The sequence below is a fragment of the Cyrtonyx montezumae genome, unplaced genomic scaffold, assembly GCF_038088225.1.
Source record: "Cyrtonyx montezumae isolate F1298 unplaced genomic scaffold, pur_monq_1.0 scaffold_59, whole genome shotgun sequence".
In the NCBI taxonomy this organism is placed as follows: domain Eukaryota; kingdom Metazoa; phylum Chordata; class Aves; order Galliformes; family Odontophoridae; genus Cyrtonyx; species Cyrtonyx montezumae.
Genome location: NW_027072066.1, coordinates 601,156 through 627,805, shown reverse-complemented (window position 1 = coordinate 627,805; position 26,650 = coordinate 601,156). Strand labels below are relative to the sequence as shown.

Genomic DNA, 26,650 nt, shown 5'->3' with positions numbered 1-26,650 from the left:
TGTGAGCACCCAGGTCCTGGTGCAAGGAACAGCAATGCCGTGGAGCACTGCTCTGAAACCCCCACTTGCACAAAGCAGAAACCAAACCCAAACAGCAGCACTGCTCACTGTGAGCTGAGCAGATGGCAGACAGCACCACGTCCATGGCTCCACCAAACAGCTCTGACAGCTTCTGAGCAGGAGCAGCAGCACCAAGCCAGCAGTCCCAGCCTGGTGTCCTCTGATCTCCCTGCAACATGCAGCTAAAGGGTTCCAGCGCCCACACTGAGCTCCGTCCAAAGAGGACGTGTCACCACGAATTAACCGCTGTCAGCAGGAAACGGGAGCCAGGGCTCAGCTCAGCTCTGTGCTGACTGAAGCATTCACGGCTCTGGCAGGGAGTGGGAGAAGCTCCAGGGCAGCTCTCAGCCGGACCTCACCGCTGGGCTCACTAAGAGCTCAGCTGCGAAATCCCAACAGCTGCCTCTTCCTTCACCTCCCGTGGACGTCCGCTCCCAGTTTCGGACCTGGTTGGGATTCACAGTGGGGTACCACCAGGAAGAACCCCATGTTTTGTCCAGGCAGTTTTCCATAGCCCCAAGAATGGGCACACAGTGCACGCGGGGTTTTGTGAGCCCGCGTTTTCTGAGCACTCAGGAAACTGCTGCATTAATCTTCCCCAGTTACCACCATCTCCACATCCTGCCCATGACTCTGTCCAAACAAGAATGCATATTTTAGGAAGAAGCATCAAACATGCTTTTCAGCTCAGGAGTGATGACTGCACCGCTTTCCCCATTCAGCATCCCAACCGTTCCCTGACTCCGGGGCCAGACCGCATCCGAGGGAGCCCCCTCAGCCTTGTGAGTTCCTCCAGCAGTTGGATATCCTCAGAGTCAGGAAAAACAATACCTAACACGCCAAACTGAACACTCAGCCCTCATCATCTGACACTTCAACTTCAGCTATCTCCTATCCCACTCCATTTTGTTTGCCCCTGCTACAAGCTGCCTCCTCCCACACAGCATCACAAACTCCCCAGTGCTGCGGTCCCGCAGTGCACGAGTGGAGTCCTGAGCCCTGACATCTGCTCAAGGGCACCTGGGAGGGAGGACCTCCAGGTCTGGGAGGGAAATGCCAAGGGAAGGTGTTCTCTGCTCCGTAGAGGTGAAGGCATTCCCAAATGCAAGAGGCAGCACTACAGACTTTGGGGTTTCTTCTGTCCGATTCTCTCTCTCTCTCTCTTTTTTTTTTTTTTTGGTGGTATATGCACAGAATAAATGTAATATATTCAATATAAATAACATAGAATTGCTCGGTTTCCAAGCACAGGAACGGAAGGAGGACCACATGCAAGTGCCACCCAGGTCCCATAAGGTGTGCAGATGGTTGGTGACAAGGGAACACAGCAGGGCAGGATCCAGCATCATCTTTCTCCAGCACAGAGAGAACGGCGTCCCAGCTGCTCGTGTGCCACCCTCCTGGCCAGGTGACACCAATTAACTCATTAACTGCTCCTGCAGAGCAGAGCAGCCCTGAGACCCCTGCCCACCTCAGCTGCTGTGCTGGCAGCTTTAACCCTGGTACCTCTGCTGCGGGAGTGCTGCTGGGTTCAGAGCCCACAGCCCAGCAGTCCCTGGACAGCAGCCCTATGGCACTGCTGCACGTGATCACGTGCCGACAGCAGCCCCCCCGTGGCACATCCCACCTTCCTTCCCAGCACAAAGCATTTTGCTTTTTGCCTCATTACTGCCTCTGCACCCTCGGCTGTCCCACCTGCAGCCCTCTGGTGGGCTGACACAGAGACGAGCGGGAGCTGCGTGCTTTGCTCTGGGGTTGCAGCTCTCGGGGCATCAACAGCAATGCTGGTGCAAAGGAAGCAGCGTCGGTGCACGTCCTGAACAGCAGCAGCATGTGTCCCTAGCAGCATCAGCACACGTCCTCAGCTCCTGGACACGGACAAGCAGGCGGAGAGCTCTGCCTCATCCAGCTGACACCGACAGCAGCGTGCTGCCCGCAGAGAACACGCGCAGCCACGCACCAGCAGCACCAAAGAGCCTGAGGAGTGATAGGAGCACTGTGCCAAGCTGCATCACACTGCTTGCTCATCCCCCCCCTGCTGCTCGCTCATCACCCCCCCAGCCCGTGCCAGGAGGAACCCTGCCAGAGCCCCGGGGCTGGGAAACCCCCCCTGCTGCGCTCCGAGCAGTAAAGAGCATCATCATGGAATGGGCAGACAGCATCTCGGGGTTACCACGGCCTGATGGGATTTTCTCAGCCCTCGTTGCATGAGCCCCACTCAGAAGAATGTTTCGGGGTCAGACGCTTTATGCAGAGACTGGCAACAGCAGTGCCAGCATAGTGCTGAGCTGAGAGCCTCTGGGCCAAGAGACAGAGGGATCAGGAACTTCCCAGCTCCGCTCCAAAGCTGTAGAGAGGAAATCCCCAACTGGAGAAAATCAGTGGCTCCGAGGAAGGGGTTCGGCCCTGATGCAGTGCTCCCACTCAGGAGCAGCAGGAGATGACAGCACGGCCGTGCTGCCCATGCTTCTCCAGCCCTGGGGGTCTGGGGCTGTCAGCTCACACCTCCCCCATCACAGCTCAGGGGAAGGCTGTAAGGAACAGCACAGCTCCGTCAGTGCCTGCAGCCTCCAGCAGCCCACAGCTCAGCGGACCTCCCCGAGCTGCGCTGCCCAACAGACGCTGCAAACCTCCCGAAATGCACCTTCACCTTTTTTACAGTCCACCCACATCCTTGGCCTCTTTGGCAGCAGCAAAGTCCGCGCTGCAACACCGCACTGCACAGAAGGTGCTCTCCTCTACCCTCAGGGTGGACCCAGCATTTCTCCGAGCACCTCCACACCTCCTAATAAGGCCTAAACCCCACACGGGGGTCTCCTTGTGCACATGCTGCAGGATGCCCCTGGCCCACGGACCACTGACCACCCTGACCACCCCTGTTACCCTGTCTGCACATCCCCACTGCTCTTGTATTACCAATACAGTAGATCTCAGGGAGAGGGCTCCTGGGGCTGCCTGCTGAGGGCCCATCACAGATTCACCCCAAGCATGCTGATCATTTCTGCTGTAAGGATTAACTTCCTTTGTTGGGCGCGATGCAGCAGCTCCCGGCACCACGCTGACTTCATAGGCAGCACTGCTGGTTATCTCCTTATTCACCATCATTATTGACAACGCTACAGAGGAGCTATTACTCCGAGATCTACTATCTGAATGCCAATAGCTAGCTGACTCCCTTTGCTGTCTATGGAGCATTTGGGCAACTCTTCTGTTTGCATTTATTACCTCTGAACGTTACTGCTGCTCGGCTCAGCACTGTGCTGCTGCCTGGCCCCTCCGGGCTGTGCTCCCCGTAGCTCGCAGCCGCTCTGCCCTGCAGTGCTGGGAGCCATTCTGCTGCTCCTTTTTTCAAAACAAAGATTACCAGATCACACACTTCTGAGCAGCCCACTGACACCTCTGCAGCTTCAAATGCCAAGAGCTCGCAGCTCTCTAATTAGCAACAGACCTCTCCTCCTGCCCAAGCGCTTTGCAGCATGACACTGCACTTCTCACTAACAGAAGTGGAGCACTCTGAAAATGAAACGTCTCGTGTGATCCCAAACGCACCGGGTTTGGTACAAACGAACAAAGGACAGAAGCAGAGCACTGCTGGGGCTGCCCGGCTCAACCCATCCCCTTCTGCAGCTGTCCCATTTCCTGCAATGGCAGAGTGCAAACCCAGGGAGTGACTTCATCAGTGATCAGAGATCAGTTTGGGTTGGAAGGGCTCTCTAAAGGCCGTCAGATCCCACTCCCTACAGTGAGCACAGACCCCCACAGCTCCATCGGGTGCTCAGAGCCCCATCCCCTGGCCGTGTGTGTCGGCAGGGCTGCGGCAGCACCAACCGGAGCAGTGCCTCACCGCCTCACCTTGCTCCTTGCATTCAGTCTGAATTCCCCCTTTCCATCCCTCAGACCCTTTTTGTGGCCCTCCCCTGGATGCGTCCCAACAGGTTGGTGTCTCTCCTGTGCTGAGGACTCCCCATGTGGACACAGTGCTCCAGGGACCGCAGCTGTGCCGTGCCAAGGTTGTGCCTCTGCTCTGCAGGGCAGTCAGAGAAGCGCTCGGTGCCGTCGGCCCAGGGGATTTCTACCAAAGGGTTTCAGAGCTGACACAAAAAACTTAACTTGTGCAGGCAGTAACTGCAGCCAGGGGAGAGGCAGAGAGCAGGAACATGCTCCACATGGGGACAGAGAGCAGGGATGTCCTCTACCTGGCACCTGCAAGGGGAGGAAGGGGCCACGTGCCTTCAGTTACGGTGGAAACCAGAACACTGTGAGCACTACAACGTCTCATGAAACAAACAGCAGACATCACAACTCTGCTCAGTCCTTTCAGAAACCTCACGCTGATTAATAGCACAGTCTATTTTCTCTTCTGAATTCTGTTATGAGTGGGGCAGCCACAGTGCTGGGACGGACGGAGCTGCGGGGACAGGACCGGCAGTGCCCGGGCACTGGGCTGGGCAGGAGCTGGGCTCTGCTCACCGCTCCTCCCATAGGCTCTGCTCCATCAGCTTGCAATCCAATTTGCTCGAGACAGAAACGCCCACACAAAAGTGAATGAGGGAAGAGAGCAGATGAAAGGAAGGATTCATTTCTGATTAGCGACCGCCCCCACAGCCCATTCCTGCAGAGCCCACGGAGGGATGGGCAGCCCTGGCCTGGGCAGAGGAATGTGCTCGTGCTGCAGCTCTGGCACCAGCGATCCGAGCCAGGCACACAGCTCCAGCTCTGCAGGGAGCACAGCAGCGAGCAGCGTGGGACTCGGCCCTGTGTGGGGCTTCCATGCAGCCCTATGGCTCCGGGGGCCGGCATGGAGCTCCCAGCCACAGCCCCAGGTGGGGCTGCAGGAGGGCACAGGGATGGTCGGGGGCTGCAGCACAAATGTGTGGGGAAAGGCTGAGGGAGGGGGTGTGCAGTCTGGAGAAGGGGTGGCTGTGGGGAGACCTTCAGTGCCTGAAGGGGGTGATGCACGGGAGGAGAGTGGCTTTGTACACCAGCAGAGAGCAATGCGACATGGGGGGACGGCGTTAAACAGAAGGAGGGGAGACCGAGGTCAGATGTGGGGGGGAATCCTTCACCCAGGGGCAGTGCAACCCTGGCTCTGCTGCCCAGAGCTGTGGGTGCACTGTCCCTGGAGGTGCACGAGGCGTGGATGGGGCCCTGGGCAGCCCGAGCTGGGGGCACCCAACCCATGGCATGAGTGGAACTGGATGATCGCTAAGATCCCTTCCAACCCAACCATTCTGGGCTTCTGTGATTCTATGACAGCCAAAGCAGCACCAGGAGTGGGGCGATGTTCATTTGTCCCATCTGACAAGGACCGCAGCTCACCCTGCTGCTCCGGATCCCACAGCGTCCCCCCACGTCACCTCCCCAAATGATGCTCTGCTCACAGGGCTTCCAAATGCTGCGCCTTCTAAGGCAGAGAGGAAATGTCAAATTGAAAGTCTACACTACTCTGTTTCTTTATTTTCTCTCTCATTTCCGTATTTAAAGCAAGGTTTAAAAGGTTTTTAAAACAGGTTTCTGCCTAAAAAGCGAGCAGGTAACAACCACCCTTTGGCCACACAATTGAAAATGAAAACCAGCATCATAGAATCATGAAGGTTGGAAAAGACCTCTGAGATCCCCAACCCCAACCCATCCCCACCATCCCAATAAACCATGTCCACCAGTGCCACAGTTCTTGGAATCCAAAAATCCACATTATTACTTAAACATGAAGGTATTAACTAACGGTACCACTGGGCTCCCTTCTTTCCTGCTGGACCTGAGACAGCCCCCAGCACCACCGCTCCTCAGGTCAGCAGAGGACCCAGTAAGACCAGGCATGGGCAAGGCTGACCCCGACCGTGCCCACCAGTTTAAGGATGCTCACCATTCCAAGCTGTTTGGATGCTACTGGCCATGCAAGTTACATGGGTTCGGGTGGAAAAACTGGTGAAAAGGAAAGAAAAAACAGACTGGGAGCTACAAATTAATCCGTGAGCTGTGATAGGTGTAACTCCCAACTGTGCCCAGTGCACCTCCCGACTTCCATCCTGCTCCACACCTCCATCCTGCTCCACACCTCCATCCTGCTCCACACCATGGTCCATCCTGCTCCACACCTCCATCCTGCTCCACACCATGGTCCATCCTGCTCCACACCTCCATCCTGCTCCACACCTCCATCCTGCTCCACACCATGGTCCATCCTACTCCACACCATGATCCATCCTGCTCCACACCATGGTCCATCCTGCTCCACACGATGGTCCATCCTGCTCCACACCTCCATCCTGCTCCACACCATGGTCCATCCTACTCCACACCATGATCCATCCTGCTCCACACCTCCATCCTGCTCCACACCATGGTCCATCCTACTCCACACCATGATCCATCCTGCTCCACACCATGGTCCATCCTGCTCCACACCTCCATCCTGCTCCACACCTCCATCCTGCTCCACACCATGGTCCATCCTACTCCACACCATGATCCATCCTGCTCCACACCTCCATCCTGCTCCACACCATGGTCCATCCTACTCCACACCATGATCCATCCTGCTCCACACCATGGTCCATCCTGCTCCACACCTCCATCCTGCTCCACACCTCCATCCTGCTCCACACCTCCATCCTGCTCCACACCTCCATCCTGCTCCACACCATGGTCCATCCTACTCCACACCATGATCCATCCTGCTCCACACCATGGTCCATCCTGCTCCACACCTCCATCCTGCTCCACACCTCCATCCTGCTCCACACCTCGGCATGGGGCCGCTGTCACGGGCAGGATAGCAGCAGCTGTCCTTGGTCCTGACCGAACATGGCCACTGTCATGTTCTTGTAATCAGGGACAACAACATAGAGCAGATGCACTTCTGCTGAGCTGCCATCACAGCAAATCAGCTGCTGCTGGCTGAGACATGGCCATTACACAAGGAGTGTGAGTTACACAGCCTCACGGGGACTGTCCCACACAGCATGGACAGTGCTGTGGTGAGCACCATCCAGCAAGCCTTCCAACCTAGCGACCCCCAAAGCAAAGAGACCCCGAGAAACATCACATGCTGGAGCTGAAACCTCTGCAGAGCTGCCAGAACCACAGAGAAAAATACATCAGGAAGAGAGCATGAGCTGCATGACTCTGAGTGACAGTCATCTCCGTGGCACTGCAAGGGCACTTCATGGGTACAGAGAGGTCAGTGGCCAACACATGTTGTGACCAGAGCCACCAGATGGGATTTGTATGAAAAAATAAAGACTGAAAATCCTGCGACCTTGTGAAGAAGAAAACTTAAGAGGTGGGGAAGAGGTTTCATCGTTGCATTCCTTCGCAAGCACTGTCCCGCTCACGGCTCTTGGCTTTGATGATAAGAAGTGTTTGCTGCCATCGGTGGTCCCGGTGCCAGGTGGGCTCTCAGGAGATGAGAGCTGGCAGCCCCACAGTGTCTGTGCAGCGAACGCCTCCTCTGCTGCATGGCTCCCAGCATATGCTCTCCGTGCGACGAGCGCTGCAAAACGAAGCAAAACCTTCCGAGGGAGGAGAAATGTGCTAATTAATGAAGTCACCTAGGAAGGCGAGAGAAACCCGTGTCTGGAAAGCGGGGATGGGAACGAGCTACAAATCCTTCCTGGCTGCACAGCAAGCAAGCCGCAGAGAGAGGGACACTGACAAAACCATTGGAGGGGAAACAAAGAGTAAAAAAATGATGAGAGAGGAGAAAAATGCCCATTTTACAGGAAAGTTCTTGCTGGTTCAGAAATATCCCAAGGATGAAGAGCATGGAGCTCATACACTGCTAAAGGAGGTGCTCCGTTCCTAACTAAGAATCACCGATTTTTGAGTTTCTTGAGTCAAAGGTGCTGGTTCCAAGAACTAACACCGAAAGGCCAAAACGGAGTTGGGATTTCCCAGTGAGAACAGCAGGAGAGACCTGAGCAGAGCTGAAACACCGCTGTTTGAAGCAGATCTTGACAGTGCCTTTTTTTCACCCCGTTTCCTTTTGGAGCAGCATTTCCACCCCGAATGAGCCTCATTCTTGTGCTAGGTAATGAGAGCTGCTTCAAAGTAATACGGCAGGCTCTGCTGCTCCTTAACGACAGCAGTGCTCACACTCAGTGCCAGACAAGGGCTGGGACCCGAGCAGGGCTGCACTGTGCTCTGCAGCCCCTTCCCAGTGCCGGCAGCATCACGGCTCCACACAGCTCAGCCAGGAGAGCTGAGCAGAGAGCTGCTGCCCAGCACTGCCCGTGAGTCAGCACAGCCCCAGGAAGTGCTCCCAAGCAGAATCAGCATTTGCAAATTGAATTGCACTGCAGCCAAACACCAGGACACTTTACACAGGGCCAAACGGTGCTGGTGAGCCACAACGTGCCATGAGGTTCCTACGGCACTCCGCGACCTCCCCCGAGGATAACTGCCTGCCGTGACCTTCCTGCACTGGACGTCCGACCCAACGCCCCAACAGAGTTCCCACTGATCCCTGAATGGGAACGTTTTTGCTGAGAACTAAAAACTGAAAGGAAGCCTTTTTTTTGTTTTAATACCAACATCGAAACCAAACAAAAATAAGCGTTCAGAAGGGAAGACGTGACATTTGAACGTGTCGGAGGGGCGGATTCAATTTGGCAGAAAAGGTCTCTGCTGAGTATTCATTGCCACCCACACAGGAAAGTGACCGCATTTGGAAGCAGTTTTAAGTTTCAAAGGCAGTCACAGGTGAACATGGGTGGAGCAGCCTCCCCAGGTCCGAGGGCACACAGCCAGAGCTGGCACCCATGGGGGGATGAACTGAGCCATTCCCTGCTCCTCGGGCACGATGAGAGGTCTGGGTCCAACCCAGGGAGGAAAAACTGCTCCCAGACTTCTGCTTCTCTTTTCCTGTGTTGCCTGTTGCTGCCCTGAAGCCAGCCCCCAGATTCTCCACATCCTCATCCTCATCTCCTGTCACAGGAAGAGCCACTGATAGGTCTGGCCCCAGGGCAGCACTCATGACCCCAAGCTGCTGGAGCTCCAGCACTGCTGGGACACTGCTTCCAGCCGTATGGTTTAGGCTGGGGATAGGGCCAAGAGGAGGGCATCTGCCTTCCAACAAGGCTCCAACACCTACACCTGGCGGGGAGAAACATGAGCCACAAGGCCTTGACTTCAGTGCTGACTGCCAACCGCTCCACACCTCCCACCTTGGCCCTGGCACTGCTGCCCAGAGCTGTGGGTGCCCCATCCCTCTAGGTGCCCGAGGCCGTGCATGGACCCCTGGGCATCCTGAGCTGGGGGGCACCCAGCCCACGGCAGGGGTAGGGGCTGGAGGTCCCTTCCAACCCAACCATTCTATGCCTCTATTATCTGTAAGGACTCTTCCAGCTCAACCATTCTGGGATTCTATGATCTATATGGACCTGTTTGTCATAACTGTTCTGTGGTTCTGCCATACTTAAGGACCCTTCCAACCCAAGCATTCTGTGGTTGTCATCTTTAAGGACCCTTCCAACCCAACCATTCTGTGGCTGCCATCTTTAAGGACCCTTCCAACCCAGTCATTCTGTGGCTGTCGTCTTTAAGGACCCTTCCAACCCAGTCATTCTGTGGCTGCCATCTTTAAGGACCCTTCCAACCCAACCATTCTGTGCTTGTTGTCTTTAAGGACCCTTCCAACCCAAACATTCTGTGGTTGTCGTCTTTAAGGACCCTTCCAACCCAACCATTCTGTGGTTGTCATCTTTAAGGACCCTTCCAACCCAACCATTCTGTGGTTGTCATCTTTAAGGACCCTTCCAACCCAACCATTCTGTGGCTGCCATCTTTAAGGACCCTTCCAACCCAGTCATTCTGTGGCTGCCATCTTTAAGGACCCTTCCAACCCAGTCATTCTGTGGCTGCCATCTTTAAGGACCCTTCCAACCCAACCATTCTGTGGCTGTCGTCTTTAAGGACCCTTCCAACCCAAACATTCTGTGGCTGCCATCTTTAAGGACCCTTCCAACCCAACCATTCAGTGGCTGTCGTCTTTAAGGACCCTTCCAACCCAACCATTCTGTGGCTGCCATCTTTAAGGACCCTTCCAACCCAACCGTTCTGTGACTCTGTGATCTTTAAGGACCCTTCCAACCCAACCGTTCTGTGACTCTGTGATCTTTAAGGACCCTTCCAACCCAACCATTCAGTGGCTGCCATCTTTAAGGACCCTTCCAACCCAGTCATTCTGTGGCTGTCGTCTTTAAGGACCCTTCCAACCCAAGCATTCTGTGATTGCCGTCTTTAAGGACCCTTCCAACCCAACCATTCTGTGGCTGCCGTCTTTAAGGACCCTTCCAACCCAACCATTCTGTGCTTGTTGTCTTTAAGGACCCTTCCAACCCAACCATTCAGTGGCTGCCATCTTTAAGGACCCTCCCAGCCCAACCATTCAGGGATTCCATGATTCCCAGGGGATGCACAGGGCTGAGCACTTCCCCAGCGCACCCAGCACCCAGCAGCAGCACAACTTCTGCAGAGGCTTAAAGGGAACAGATGTCACCGGGCCCCACAGGAGGAAGGAACATGTTGGGAAGCATGTGCTCCCACTGCTGGTGTTCCCCAGCCCCTCACAGAGGACATGCAGTAACAGAAACTTCATGGATCGTGGAGGGAACAGCAGGGCAGGGAAGGAGAGCCCCTTCTGCACTACACAGCCCCACCCAGGCTACACGGTGGGATCGAGGAAGGAAGAGGAAAGGTCCAGACTAAAGGTCTGTACTAAGTCCTACACACAAAAAGCACAACAGTGAGGGGAAGGCTGGAAAAAAGGTGCAGAGGAAAGTGAAGGAAAGAAATGGGAAAAAAATAATCATAGTTACCCAGTTCACGGAGCCGCTCGTCTACTGCGAAGCATGAATGAAAATAAAAGAGAAAAACCATGGGACATGTGTGTTAGCCAAGAGCAAAGCAGGATCCACACAGAGCACACGACCACCTCTGGGACGTGAAGCATGAATGAAAATAAAAGAGAAAAACCACGGGACATGAGTGTTAGCCAAGAGCAAAGCAGGATCCACACAGAGCACAGGATCACCTCTGGGACGCGGCCCCCTGAAGCCCACATCCATGGGACGTGGCCACTCCGCTCCACCACGCAGACCAAAGCTAACAGAATATGTTATAAACGGAACTTCCTCTTCTGCCTAAAAGCCAATAAGCAGCAAAAAAAGCCAACCCCACAGAGCGGTGCTGGGCAGGGATGAGATCCTGCAGTTCCTGGAAGCCCGACCCAGACAGATGTCCACCTGCCCTGTGCGTGGCAGTCCTCACGAGGCTCCAAGTGATTTTAGACCTGAACGAGCAGCTGCCCTGTCCCCAAACACACCAACACCGACACTCCTGACGCTGTGTCCCAGGTTCTCTGTGCTGGCTTCATCTACTGCTGAGTTCTCATCCTTTCCCTGGCACTCAGCTGCCCACTGGTGGCCCTCAGGCACCATTATCAGTACCTACAGGCAGGCAAAAGGAGACAAGCTCTGGAGCAGGAGAGAGGTGGGGGCTGCCTGGGCTTTGGGGACCCTTCCAATCCAAACCAGTCAGTGATTCAGTCAGTATGCACTTGCAGCCCAAAGGCCAATCACATCCCAGGCTGCGTCAACATGGGGGGTAGCAGTGGGGCAGGGAGGGGACTGCCCTCCTCTGCTTCTCCCTCGAATGGCTCCATCAGGAGCATGAGCCCCAGTACAGGAGGGATGTGGGGTTGTGGGAGGAGGTCCAGAGGAGGGCCATGAGGATGACCGGAGGGCCACAAGCAGGAGGGGGGCCCGGTGTGATAGTGACAGGATGGGGGAATGGCTTTAAACTAAAGGAGGGGAGATTTAGTTTAGATGTTCGGAGGCAATTCTTCACCCAGAGGCGGCGCGGCCACGGCACTGCTGCCCAGAGCTGTGGGTGCCCATCCCTGGAGGTGCCCACGGCCATGGATGGGGCCCTGGGCAGCCCGAGCTGGGGGGCACCCAGCCCACAGTAGGGGTGCAACTGGATGGCCCTCCAACCTGCGGCACTCCACGATCCCACGATTCTGTGACAAATACATGAGTGGAAAGGAAGGCCCTGCACCTCACACGCACTGCTGCTTGTGGACGCTCTCCACAGAGGATGTGAGCAGCCGGTACTTCCAACTGCCACGGTCCTCACAGCGGTGTTTGTGCGAGTTGTGAGGACACGCATTCATCTCGAGCATGGCTCTGGCAATGCCAGACTGAAGCCATTGCTCAGATCCCCTCTCAGCCTTCTCTCCTCCAGGTGAACAGCCCAGAGCTCAGCCTTTCCTCATCAGGAGATGCTCCTCTCTGCTCAGCTCCCAGAGGCAGCCCTGCATCGCTGCGTGCACAGCTCCTGAGCTCTGGGTGAGCAGAGAGCTGAGCCGTCCCAGCACGCACGGGTCCTACGTCTGCTGCAGCCTGGCAAGCTCGACCTGAGCTTTCCCCTCTCTAATAATAGGTCCACCTTCCCCTCACAGCCAAAATCTGGGACGCCACTAAGGTCACGCTGAGACACACAAGATGCTGACTTGAATTAATGAAGGGGTTTCTAATTCTGGAAGGTAAATAAGGAGAGCTGCCAGCTCCATGCACACCCCAGGACATCTGACTGGAATGTCTTCTTAATTTAGAGGTTTCCAAGGAAAGAGACTGTACTGTTGAAACAGCAACCCTGGTTCCAACAGGTTGTCTTTAGAGGTCATCTACAAAATACATTTCAGCCTCAGATTTGTTTGCCATGACATTCAGCAGAAGAAACACCTTTGCCAAGGCCACATTGTAGGCATGGTAACGTTGTAGGGCAAGACCACGCTGTAGGGCAAGGCCATACTGCAGGGCAAGGACATGTCGTAGGGCAAGGTTACACTGTAGGGCAAGGACATGCTGTAGGGCAAGGACATGTTGTAGGGCAAGGCTACACTGTAGGGCAAGGACATGCTGTAGGGTAAGCCACATTGTAGGGCAAGGTCATGTTGTAGGGCAAGGTCATGTTGTAAGGCAAGGTCATGTTGTAGGGCAAGGTCATGTTGTAGGGCAAGGTTACACTGTAGGGCAAGGACATGCTGTAGGGCAAGGACATGTTGTAGGGCAAGGCTACACTGTAGGGCAAGGCCATACTGTAGGGCAAGGACAAGTTGTAGGGCAAGGTTACATTGTAGGGCAAGGACAAGTTGTAGGGCAAGGTTACATTGTAGGGCAAGGACATGCTGTAGGGTAAGGTCATGTTGTAGGGCAAGGACATGTTGTAGGGCAAGGCCATGTTGTAGGGCAAGGCCACATTGTAGGGCAAGGCCACATTGTAGGGCAAGGCCACATTGTAGGGCAAGGCCACATTGTAGGGCAAGGCCATGCTGCAGGGCAAGGACATGCTGTATTGCTAGGATAACAAAACAATTACACAACAACTTCAAACCCAGGGGGAACAAAGGCACTCTCTTCTCTGTGTGCACTTGTAGGAGTGCCCCAGGACTCCCTGATTTGGAGCCTACAGAGATCTCGGTGAGGAAGGAGCAGTAAGGAAACTCTTTTCCTGAAGAGGACAGAAGAAAAGCAATAGCCAAAGATCAAACAGTGGGGTTTTACAGTCACAGGTTGTACATCCAGAAGTTTGTAAGTAGCAGCACTGGTGGGAGATGCCCACAGACCCCAACCAGCTCTCACAGATCAGCAAAGCCACGTCCCCGGGCGCAGCCCCTCCTGTGTCACGGGCTGAACAAATCCATTACAGCGCCGGAGCTCTCGTGTGCAAAAAGATTTGTTAATTTATATCAGAGATCTGAACCGAAATGTATTAGTCACAGCAAATCATTTATAAGTAGATGCTCTTCTGCGGAATTAAAGCGAATATAATTTCTTTTATGATAATTATAGCTTTGGGAGTGAACTGAACGAAACCAAATGAACGATTTCAGTTCCAAGTCAGAGGCCATGGCGGATGCTGGTGGGTGAACCACTCTGCAGCGCAGGGCAGCGGGGACCGCACCTCGGGGCTCCATCTGGGTGGGCCCTGGGGGAAGGCACGGTGGGGTCTGGCAGACAAAGCCTCCAATGACCGCTGCTGGTGAGCAGATGCTCATTCAGCACCCAGCGCTCACGCAGATGGCCAATAGTGAGGACTTGAAGAAGGATGATGGTCGGAAACCAAATGCCCCCAACCCTCACCTTGCACACAGCCATCACAGGACCCCCTCCTGGCTCACAGCCCCCAACTGTGCCGAGCACCGCAGTCAGCAGAGGAGCTCCTCCAGGTGGGTGCATGTGCCCAGGAGCTCCTCCAGGTGGGTGCATGTGCCCAGGAGCTCCTCCAGGTGGGTGCATGTGCCCAGGAGCTCCTCCAGGTGGGTGCATGTGCCCAGGAGCTCCTCCAGGTGGGTGCATGTGCCCAGGAGCACCGGGCATCCCCCTGTGCCCCGCTGCAGAACCTCACACAGCCGCCTCCAGCTGCAAAGTTTGTGCTCCCAATGAACTGCAATTGGGAAACACCATTCAAAGTTAACTCCACGGTATCCAGAGGTAATGCACAGGAATCACACACACAGTCATCACCATCATCCCTCGTAATCTGGAAATAGGCAATACGGGCTCTCAGCATCAGACTGCTGCAGGTCTTCTGGGATGCTCACCCACAGTCCAGGCTCTGAGCATCTGACAGAGCTGTGGGTACCCCTGCTCATCACAGGGACTGGGGCCAGATGGTCCCTTCCAACCCAAACCATCCTGTGTTTGTATGAAGGATCCTTCCAACCCAAACCATCCTGTGTTTGTATGAAGGATCCTTCCAACCCAAACCATTCTGTGTTTGTATGAAGGATCCTTCCAACCCAAACCATCCTGTGTTTGTATGAAGGATCCTTCCAACCCAAACCATTCTATGGTGTCATCACTCTACACTATTTAAGTATGTGGTGCAAGACCTCCGTTCCGGGTTTGGCTTTTACACTGCCCTGCACCTGAGCTCGCCCTGAGGCTCAGACTGCAGCCCCTGCTCCCTGAGGCTCCTGGAGCTGGGAGATGGCACCTCAACCCCTGGGCACAGAGGTGGGGGGCACCTCTCACCCGTCCATGAGCACCACGGTAACTGCCCCAGGTTGTACTCAGATCCACCAATTGTGATCCCATGGGGAAGGAAAAGTGCCTTCCGACAAGCAGCAGGGATAAATGACAATGGAGCAGACACACATCTGACAGTGAGACTTAAACAAAGAGCAGAGCGTGCTGATCATTGCTAATTCTTAATCAAGACAAGAAAAACACACCGAGGAGGGCCCCTCCCGCCCACCAGTGCTCCCAGCAGTGACAGCTTCCAGAGGCAGTGACGCATTGCTTGGAAGCCCCACAGGGTGAGACCCAGGGACTGCGTGCAATCTCCAAATGTGGCTGGGGTCTCAGTGAGCTGCTCTCATCATCCCTGGGTCCCTCTGAGTTTCCTCCAGGGCCAAGGGTCAAAATCCCACTGCCACCATGAGCCAGCATGGTGCTGCTTCCAAGAGAATTATGGAATCACGAAGGTTGGAAAAGACCTCTCAGATCAACAGTCCAAGCTCAACCCATCCCACAGTGCCCACGTGCCACATCCCCACGGCCCTGGGACACCCCCACGGACGGGGACTCCCCACTGCCCTGGGCAGCTGTGCCAGTGCTGAGCGCTCTTTGGAGCACAGATCGTTCCCCATCTCCAAGCTGACCCTCCGCAGCGCTCCGTCAGCCCATCCCCTCTCGTCCTATCGCCGTTCCCTGGGGATAGAGACCGAGCCCTACTTCGCTCCGTGCTCCTTTCAGCAGTGGCAGAGAGCGCTGAGCTCTCCCTGAGCCCCTCTGCTCCGCACTGCCCCATCCCACTCCCCACAGCACTGTGCTGCAGACCCCCACAGCTCCGCTGCCCCTCTCTGGACACGCTCCAGGGCCTCAACATCTTTCTTGTGTTGTGGGACCAATAACTTTGGAGAAGGCCAAGAACTCTGGTTAGCTCCACCTGGGACAGGTGAGGTGTCAGATCAGCGCTGTCCTTTCCGCTGACTTCCTCCATGGGATGCTGAAGACAACAGCAGAGCACGGGAAGCCGATGCTGAAGAGAGCACCCCTGCTGTGGATTGCAAGAGCCCCTGCTAATGGTCAAGAGAAACAGAGAAAGGGCTATCTATATCTGAGCTAGTCAACAGAGAAATGGGCTATTTCAGAGTGTGATTCATCAGACTGATTTTAAATGTCTAACTTGGGATGAGATAAATTGCACTCTGGAAGAGCTATTTCTCACCACTGACTGCAGGGAGTCTAGACAACGGCCTCAGGTGCAGCTGTGCACGGCAGCCAGCCCCATGCAGATGGGTGAGTCAACACTCCTGCTCCCAACAGCCTCAGAGCATCCCCTGGAGCAGCGCAGGGATGCTGGGTCACCCTACTCCCACCACACGGTGATGGGTGCGCAGTGGTGGGGTCACCCTACTCCCACCACACAGTGATGGGTGCGCAGTGGTGGGGTCACCCTAACCACAGGCAGCCTGTGCAATGTGATACCCAGAGCCAAGGGGCTCGTGCTCTGCTCCTCGTTAGTCACCTCGTGCCCAAAGGACGGGCCCATCCAAAGGTGTCTGCCCTAATTCCTGTTTTCTGTTTGATTTTTGTGTTTGTTCTAATAAGCTGCAAGCAAGTCACAGTAGAGCAGAGCAGACTGCTCAGTCACTGAGTTGGGGGCCGTAAGTGGGGGGTGGGTGGCAGTGAGAACCTGAGCCCCAGGACGTGGTTGGGTTGGGGATGGGCCAATGGTGGGGCAGGAAACAGAGAGAAGGGCTGCCCCCATCAGCACTGGGCAGCACCACACAGCCCCAGCCAGGATGGGCCCAGGAGAACCTTACAGGGTACAACAAAGCTGAGCACAAGGTATGGGTCATGGCAGCCCCCACCTTCAGTACAAGCTGGGGGTGGAAGGATGGAGCCCAGCTCTGATAAAAGGGCCCTGGGGGTGCTGGTGGGGGGCAGCACCGCGAGCCGGCACTGTGCCCTCACAGCCCAGAGAGCCAAACACACCCTGAGTGCATGCAGAGCAGCACGGCCAGCAGGGCGAGGGAGGGGAGCTGCCCCTCTGCTCTGTGCTGGGAGACCTCACCCGGAGCACTGCGTCCACGTGGGAGTGCTCAGCACAGGAGGGACACGGAGCTGTTGGAGTGCGTCCAGAGGAGGGACACAAAAATGGTCCCAGGGATGGAAGAGCTCTCCTGTGAGCACGGGCTGAGAGCTGGGGCTGTGCAGCTGGAGAAGGGAAGGCTGCGGGGAGAGCTGAGAGCGGCCTTCAGTACCTAAAGGGGCTGTGGGGAAGGAGGGAATGGACGCTTCAGTGGGGTCTGTGCGACAGGACAAGAGGAGATGGTTTCCAAATGACAGAGGGAGACTGAGACTGGACACAAGGAGCAAGGTCTTCACGCTTGAGGTGGTGAGGCACTGCACAGGTTGCCCAGAGAGGCAGTGCTGCCCCATCCCTGCAGACAGCCACGGTCAGGGGATGGGGCTCTGAGCACTGATGGAGCTGTGGGTGTCCGTACTCGTGGCAGGGAGTGGGATCAGATGGTCTTGAAGGGCACTTCCAACCCAAAACATTCTGTGAGTCCATGATTCTGTCTGTCCTGTGCCTCCTGTGTCCACAGGCAGAAAGCATTGCACTGAGGGCTGAGCTCTGCCAGAATAAACTCTGAGGAAGGAATAATGTCTGCTATTCCGGCAGTACTGTGGGGTCCAGCAGCCCTTCATCCCCTCCAACACACTGCTCAGCAGAGCACAGCTGAGAGACAAATTTAGCTTTGCAGTAGAGCTCGGCTATAGACAAAGCACAGGAAATTGAGAAGGGCCTTCAGGAGGAGTTCAGGAGCACAAATCCCCCCCAACACACCTCCTGAAAAAACACTTCAGTGTTAAATTAAGAGGATTACTTTAGGCTTCTCCCCAGGCATTTGCACTTTTAAGTCCTGCAGCACTCAGAGAACAACCAGTGGATGAGGAACAAATTGGATCACGGGCTTGGCAGAGAACGTTTAAAAGGGGTTATCTACAAGAGAAAAATTTCTTGGAAGGAAAAAATGCATCCAAAAGCGAGACGTGCACAGGAGGCAGCAACACGAAGCCACTCTGCACGGCCCAGTGGAAATAAGACCAAGGAAATAAGGCTGCTTTTGGTGCGAGTCAGGCTCAAGCACACACACTTTGCTGCCCTCTGAGGGGTCTGCAGGAACCCTGAAGAAGAGGGGGGGGCTGAGCAGGCAGCTGCTCACAGCAGCACCCATAGGAAAGGAGGAGATGGAGCGACGTGGAAGGGAGAGCTCTGATGCCATCTCGCTCGTCTGGGCCCCCAGCAAGGCTTCCTCTGCTCAGCCGGCACGGTGGGACGCGTCGGGCTGGACTCGGTGATCTCAGAGGTCTTTTCCAACCTCAGTGACTCTGGGACTGCACAGCAGCAGAGGGCTCTCAACGCTTCGCCGCAGGAGCTGAGCTCCAGCGCCAACTTTTCGCTGTCCAACCTCACACTGGGCACCACTACAAAAATACCGTCTGAAGGCACTGAAGGATTTCATCTCCACGTATCTCAGAGAGGCAACCTCCCTTGCAAATGCAAACACGGCAGCGTGGAAAAGGAAATGGTTATACCCACCCTCCACTGATAAGAGGAGAGAAGAAACGTCATTGAAACATGCAGGCAAAGAATGAATGAATGAAAAACACAGAGCATCACAGGAAAGAGCCTTCCTGACCTTGGGGTTTTCCAAGACAAAAAGGGCTGCAGAGATGGAGCATCTCCTGGTGGGGAAACGCTGGGGGCCTTCTAATCCCCGGCACAGGGATTCGTGCTGAAGAAAAAGGAAGGATCAAAAAGTTTTAGGGGTTTCTTTTTATCATAGAGAAGCAAAATCCTCTCAGTTGTGTCCCGGGATGGAAAGTGAAGCTGGAGGTGGACGGCTCCCGGCAGCTCAGGCCAATGCTGCTTCTTGGGATGGAGATCCCAGTGTGGTTCTGTCGACACCATCCCTCTGCCCCCACTTTGTTTTCTGACCATTTACTACCCAAACTTTTGAGCAGAACATTTCTGGTCAATGACGCTGTCCTTTCCCGAGGGACGGTCTGGCTGAGGCTGGACATTTCAGCTTCACAGCACCAATGCCCAGCGGCCGCGCTGCCGCCCCGCTGCACTCAGTGGAAAAATCCTGCCCGAAACTCAAGGAAATGTAGCACAGCAGAAAGCAGGACTTATGACAGACAGCGATCCCGAGAGGTTGTGTAATTCTCATAGCAGGCGACAGACACAAGCTGCATCCTGGCTTCTTCCCATCTCTTTCAAAATGACCTTCCCAGAAAGAACAAGAGGGAACAGAAAGAATTTCATGACTCTTTTTCGAAGGAAAAGCTGCTCCAGGAATTCCAATTCCATCCCAGTCCCGAGGTGAGTACAGAAACACTCAGGAAAACTAATTCCCAGAAATAGCGCTAGAAAGGGAGGAGCGGGATCAATGGGGTTTGGCACCATCATAAAAAAAAACCTCAGCTTAAGTTTGTGTGAAGACGACATCTTCCAGACCCAGCATGCGACCACTGGAGCAGAGGGGCTCAGGGAGAGCTCAGCGCTCTCTGCCACTGCTGAAAGGAGCACGGAGCGAAGTAGGGCTCGGTCTCTATCCCCAGGGAACGGCGATAGGACGAGAGGGGATGGGCTGACGGAGCGCTGCGGAGGGTCAGCTTGGAGATGGGGAACGATCTGTGCTCCAAAGAGCGCTCAGCACTGGCACAGCTGCCCAGGGCAGTGGGGAGTCCCCGTCCGTGGGGGTGTCCCAGGGCCGTGGGGATGTGGCACGTGGGGACACGGCCAGTGGGCACTGTGGGACGGGTTGGGGTTGGGTTGGGGATCTCAGAGCTCTTTTCCACCGGAATGAATCTGTAATTCCATGCTGAGCGAGCCTGACCCGTGCAGCCTGACCCGTGGCAAGAATTAAACTTGAAGCAGAGTGAGAAAATTTCAGGCCAGACCAATTTTTCTCGCCATAGTTTAGGACTGCTAAAAATAGAGTTTGTAATGCCAACCGGTGGCAGCTTTAATAACCACAGAGGGACGGCGTGTTCTGCACGTCCCCAGGGAATCTCCATTTCTCCTTTACGCTGTAGTCAATTCTGACACCTCTTCCCATTGCCTCGTCCTCGTTAGGCACTCCCAGCCCTCCTCCTAATGTGTGCTTGATGTCAGACCAACAGCAGCACTTCAGAAACCTTCTATGAGCCCCACGAACTGCTGTCCCATGCACCCGCTGCCCCACAGCACCTTCGTGACCCACAGCGTTGCTCCTCATTTGGGACCGAGTGTCTGATGCTGCCCAGGGGGGTTCACACCCCCCGATCCTGGTCCCACTCCTACAGGCTGCATCGTCACAGCCCTCCTGTCCCATGCAGCCCTTCTGGGTCTCAAAGAGCCACAGAATGGTTGGGCTGGAAGGGATCTACACATCCCCAAAGCCCCAACCCCTGCGGTGGGCTGGATGCCCCCTCCTCCCATCGCAGCTCCTCCAGTGAATGGGAGTGCAAAGCCATGGGCAGCTTGGAACAACCCAAGGAGTGCATCAGCAGCGAGCCACGGAGAAACACCAGGGCTGAAGTACAGCCACCTCTGTGTCTGACACTGGAGAAGTGAACAAGCACGCAGAAGGACGGGAAAGGGACATACAGTTTATAGCTCGAGTTAAAAATATCTAATATTCCTCAACACCAGGAGGTTGCTCTGCTTTAGAATTCAGTCTGTTTCACTTCTTACATTGTCTTAACCACAGCAATGCAATGCCCAACGGGACGCTGCCCAGGACGGTCATCGCAGAGCTCCACTTGTTTGTAACAGAAACCAAACTCATTAAGGAGAAGAGGCAAAGGCTTGATTGGAGGCACTAACAAAACTTAATTGCAGGAGAAGATGTAAGGAATGGAGGGACGCTAATGGTAAAACAATGCGTGGTTAAGCAGATATAGAAGGGACTTAAAACGGCGAGTGGGGTTTCAATAAATGAAACAAAAGCAGAACTTCCGTGGAACATCTGGACAAGAGAGCACCAACACGCCGAGGAGTAACTTCTACAGAGCCATGAAAATGGACACCTTCCTGCATCAGGAACGATTACCTGCCTAATGCCACAACCGGCAAAAAAGAGCACAGCGGGGACAGGAAGGAGGTCAGATATTTATATAGAAGTGAGCAGATGGAGCTTCACGCAGAGACACAAGCGAGCCCTCCGGCTGCGGCCCACAGCTGAGCTGTGGCAGGGACCCACTGCTGCAAAGCACTGCCCCACGCCCAGCCACAGCAGTGCGGCTCCAGGAGCCGTCACGCAGCTGCATCCCACCCTCCCGTGCCCACGACCCGAGCAGCCCACCTGGAATCCCACCCGTGGGCCCTACCCAGCTCTAAGACTTTCAGGGCTGTGAAACAGGGACAGGGAGGGCATTGTCCCTCTCTGCTCTGCTCCTGTGAGGCCCCATCTGGAGTACTGTGTCCAGGACTGGAGCCCCCAGTACAAGAAAAACACAGAGCTGTTGGAGGGGATCCAGAGGAGAGCCACGAAGATGCTCAGAGGGCTGGAGCAACTCCCCTATGAAGACAGGCTGAGGGAGCTGGGCTTGGGCAGCCTGGAGAAAAGAAGGCTGCGGGGTGACCTCACTGCAGCCTTTCAGGACCTAAAGGAGCCTATAAACAGGAGAGGAGTCAGCTCTTGGGAAGGGTAGATAACAGCAGGATGAAGGGAAATGGTTTTAAGTTGAGGGAGGGAAGATTTAGGTTGGATGTCAGGGGGAAGTTCTTTACTATGAGAGTGGTGAGGTGCTGGAACAGGCTGCCCAGAGATGTTGTGGGTGTCCTGTCCCTGGAGGTGTTCAAGGCCAGGTTGGAAGGGGTCCCAGGCAGCCTGGTCTAGCATTATATGGGGAGGTGGTTGGAAATTCATGATCCTTGAGGCCCCTTCCAACCCGGGCCACTCTGTGGTTCTGTGAAACGTAGCATGAAACAGCCAGAAGGGAAACGTGGGCTGCACGCGCTGGGCTGGCCTTGGAGAAATCTCTGAATGCAGTGACCGTGGGTCCCCTGCCCCAGGGGAGGAAGCAATGCCCGCAGCTCGCCATGCTCAGAGCTGACAGCACAAAGTGACACCGGGACGGGGCCCTGCTCGGGTCCAGGACAGGAACTGCACCATGGCACAGCACTGCCACCACAAGTGCCCGCAGCGGGCACAGGACCGTGCCTCATCCCGCAGCCACACCGCTGGACAAGCACACAACAAAATCCCCTCTTCTTCCCAAACTAGGTTCTTCCAGCTGCCGGAGACATGTTGGTTTTATTCCCTTCATTTTCTTCTAACCTCCGTAAGCCATTCTTAGGTTTTCCTTCCACACTTCACCTGTCGGAGTTTCCAACAGGAGGAAAAAATGCATCTCGGTCTCGAAGAGCTGTCGGTGGTCCTGAAAACTCCTCACTTCCAATCACGACCGCCGGCGCAGCCCGGAGGGACCCACGCAGCACTATGTCAGCATCAGTGGGACCGATGGGTGCCGGGAGCCCCGCAGCTCCCACCCGCCCTCCCCAGCTCCCACCCAACCCCAGTGTTGGGCCAAGAGCCGCTTCCAACACACCCCGGTCCCAACAGCCCCACTGATACGGGGAACTGAGAGTGAAACACTGCGGCCCCGGGGGCTCACGGGGACACCCAGTAACAAACCGGGGCTCAGAGGGAGAACACAGGGACCTCAGAACAGGGGCACTACAGCACGGGGTGGGCGCTGCCCTCCAGCCCACACGCAGCCCTATGGGGCCACACCCGTGGGCACTGAGCGCTGGTTTGTGCGGACAGGACCATCCTTGAGCCGCGGTGCAGCACGTTGGAGCCAGGTCCTGACAGCTGCAGTGTACGGGGCACTGAAACAGGCGGCCACACAGCTGGGAGCACTGCTGCTTCAGTCGGACTCCGTGAGCCTAGGGGTCCTATCCGACCTGTGTGACTATAGGATTCAAGCAGATCAGCAGAAGTGCAAAGCGTGGAAGGTTCCAGAGCCGCCTCCAGCACTGAGAGGCAGCGGAGAGACCTCAGCAGAAGCCAGGAGCAGCTCACAGGTGGGTGTAGGGCTCCCAGTGAGGGAGTGCTTCGTGCTGAGGGCAGCGAGGCACAGACAGCCGGTGCTGCCCCAGCCCTGCAGGCACCCACACTCAGGGGACAGGGCTCTGAGCACTGACGGAGCTGTGGCTCATCACAGGGAGTGGGACCTGATGGCCTTAAAAGGGTCCTTCCATCCCAAACCAGTCTGTGATCCTATGAAGGTCCCTTCCAACCCAAAGCAGTCACGGTTCGATGACTCCTGACCAGCTCCTCACCCACCAGGACCCCCAGGTCCTGCTTCCCAGAGCTGTGTGCTGGCTGAAGGAAGTCAGAGGAACCGGCACTGACCACTCAGCCTTACAACAACCCGAATCATGGGTAAAATAACCCCATCTCCAAACCTCTGGCACAACTGAGCACTGTGGCAGCAACCATCCAACGAACGCCAGCAACTCCACGCGGGGCCGGCTCAGACACTGCAGCGCGGAGCAGAACTCACTGCTGGGTGCACATAGTAACAGTTGCTTGAGAATCACTCCTCCTGATCACAACGTGTGAAGAAATGAGATCCAGAACCAGTGCGTTCAGCACATTCCTGGTTTCCCCTCACCCCCCGGCTGCTGTCCGAGTCCCCCTGCCAGGAGCCACTGCTCTCGGCAACCTCGGGATTCTGAGGCCGGTGACGGTCGGTTCTTGCCTTGCTTGGGGCTCTGACATCTCATTCTGTTTGTCATTATCAGCAACAAGCAGCTCAAGGACAGACTCTCCCTCACTGCACAGCCCTTTGCTATCTTACAGATGAAATATCAGCATCGATTGTCATCCTTTGTCACCCAGTGGCCACCAGGATGGCCACAGCACGCATGGATTCCTGTCCTTTGTCACCCAGTGGCCACCAGGATGGCCACAGCACGCATGGATTCCTGTCCTTTGTCACCCAGTGGCCACCAGGGTGGTCACAGCACACTGCCATGTTCACTCCCTGACCTGCACCCCACTTTCAACCCAATTTCCACCAACAGCTCACAAGGAAAGATCCAGAGCAACAAACCCAGCATGAGCCCAACGCTGTAATGTCAACACGTGGCAGGAACCTGGCAGGAGCCAACCTGCTTTTAACATAGCGTGCAATCCCTAAGCAGAACAGAGGGAAATGCTCAGGGACCACCAGCTCTTTGCAGGACTGACAGCAATTGCTTGGGAACAAGGCCCTGCTTCACACCACACCACGTGGTCCCATGGGGAGCGGCTGAGGGAGTGGGATGGGGCAGTGCGGAGCAGAGGGGCTCAGGAGAGCTCAGCGCTCTCTGCCACTGCTGAAAGGAGCACGGAGCGAAGTAGGGCTCGGTCTCTATCCCCAGGGAACGGCGATAGGACGAGAGGGGATGGGCTGACGGAGCGCTGCGGAGGGTCAGCTTGGAGATGGGGAACGATCTGTGCTCCAAAGAGCGCTCAGCACTGGCACAGCTGCCCAGGGCAGTGGGGAGTCCCCGTCCGTGGGGGTGTCCCAGGGCCGTGGGGATGTGGCACGTGGGCACTGTGGGATGGGTTGAGCTTGGACTGTTGATCTGAGAGGTCTTTCCCAACCTGAATGATACAATGACCACCCTGCAAAACCAGGACACCCTGCCCACGAGTCCATGTTCCTGCAGCTATAGAGGAGCACCACAACAGCAGCACACAGCCCACCCACCCTGCCCGACGTCCTTCCCACAGGGCCACCATGGGTCCCTCCCGCTCCCGCTGAGCCCCATCCACGCTGGGGTGCGACCAGCCCTCTTCTCTCCAGCACCACGTCCGCGCTCAGCGATGTGCAAACAGCAACAGGTGAGCTCATGAATTACACATTCCGGTGTAATCACTACGGGCTGGTATGGGACCACCTCCCTGGCGCAAATGCACAACGAGATGAGGAACCGCAGGATGGAAAACACCGGTACGTGGGTGTCGAGGGGAAAAGCCCCATCTCTGCAGAGGCGGAGGCAGGAAGATGGAGAGAAGGAAGATCCTTCAACTTTCTGTGAAGCACTGGAATTAGGTTCTTGCAGAGGAAGCCTCTTGTCACTGCTACTGCTGGCAGCCGACTCCTGACCCGCTGCAGGTTTATGTGCCTTCCGAGCAGCTGCCCAACAATGCCATCATCCCCCTCAGCCGCCGTCTCCAACCAGCCCTGCATCGCTGGGACTGCGAGGCTGGGAGCTCTGCACGCATGGATGGTGTTTCCTCTCCACCTTCACTGCCCGTACAAAGGCACCGCACTGCATCACGGCCACGCACCCCAGCAGCACCCAAGGATGGCACTGGGACCCCAGTCAAGCACCGTCCACTCACTGGGGCTCCCAGTCCAGCACTGAGCACAGGGCGTGCGCCATGGAGCTGGCACCGAGCACCAGGGCCTGGGGCATGGAGCAGAGCCACGGGGACCCACTCCAGAGCTCCCAGACCCCACACCGGGGACCCACTCCAGGGCTCCCAGGCCCCACACCTGCCACCGTACCTGGGATCCACTCCAAGGCCTGAAGGCTGCACACCCGCGCCCCACACCCGCGCCCCAAAGCTCCACCGCTGAGCCCCGATCGCGGGCTCCATCGCCCCACAACCCCACACACAGCCACCTGCACCAGCCCGGCACCCCCGGCCCCACTGAGTTCCCACCCCCCAGGGCCGCCCGCGGCCCCGCATCCCCTCACCGTGCTCACACACACGCACCCGTCGCCCCACGGCCGCGACCCCCGCCCGCCCCCGGGCGCGCGTGGCTGCCCGCGTCCCCGCCGCACTCACCCTTGACGGCTTCTCCCCGGTTCAGCTGGATCTCGCCCTCGCCCTGCGGCGCGTAGCTCTTCACCACGATGAACTTGCGGCCGGGCACGGCGCTGTACAGCTTCCGCTTGGGGCCGCGCAGCGGGGCGGGCGCGGCGTGCGGCGCGGGCTCGGGGCCGGGGCCGGGCCCGGGGGGACCCGCGGGGCCGCCGGGGCTGTAAACGAAGACGTACGTTACGGTGCTGATGCCCGGCAGCTCGCGGCCCGCGGGCTGCGCCATGGCGGGGACGGCGGCGGCCGCCGCGGCCGCGGGGGGCTCCGGGGCTTCAGCGCAGCCCCGGCCGCCGCGGCGCCGCCCGGGCGCGGGCAACGGCTGCGGCTCCGGGGCCGCCGCCCGCCGCCGGCTCCATGGCGCGGCGCCGCCCGCCCCGCGCGCCGCTCCGCTCCCGCTCCCTCCGGCGCCGCGCCGCCGCCGCCGCGCGCACCATGGCCCGGGGCAGCTGCCCGCCGGCGGCGGCTCCTCCCTGCGGGCGGGGATCCGCGCCTCCGCCCCCGCCGCGCCTACCGGGAAGGGACGGGGTGGGGACACGGGGAGGGGACGGGACGGGACGGGACGGGGGGGGAGGGCGGTGGGAATGGGATGGATTGGAACGGGGACTGGGATGCGGGTGGGGATGGAGCGGGATGGGGATGCGATAGGGCGGGATGGGGAGGGGGATGAGATGGGATGGGGATGGGGATGGAGAG

At 56.7% G+C, this 26,650-nt stretch overlaps 1 protein-coding gene across 1 annotated transcript in view; it reads right to left on the bottom strand.

Annotated features, from left to right (window-relative positions):
- The window catches only part of SHANK3 (SH3 and multiple ankyrin repeat domains 3), a 255,468-nt gene that overhangs the window by 103,475 nt on the left and 125,343 nt on the right, over positions 1-26,650 (bottom strand). The window contains 1 exon segment of the mRNA XM_065749212.1: positions 25,925-26,118. Within this exon segment, the coding sequence (XP_065605284.1) occupies positions 25,925-26,118 (194 nt within the window).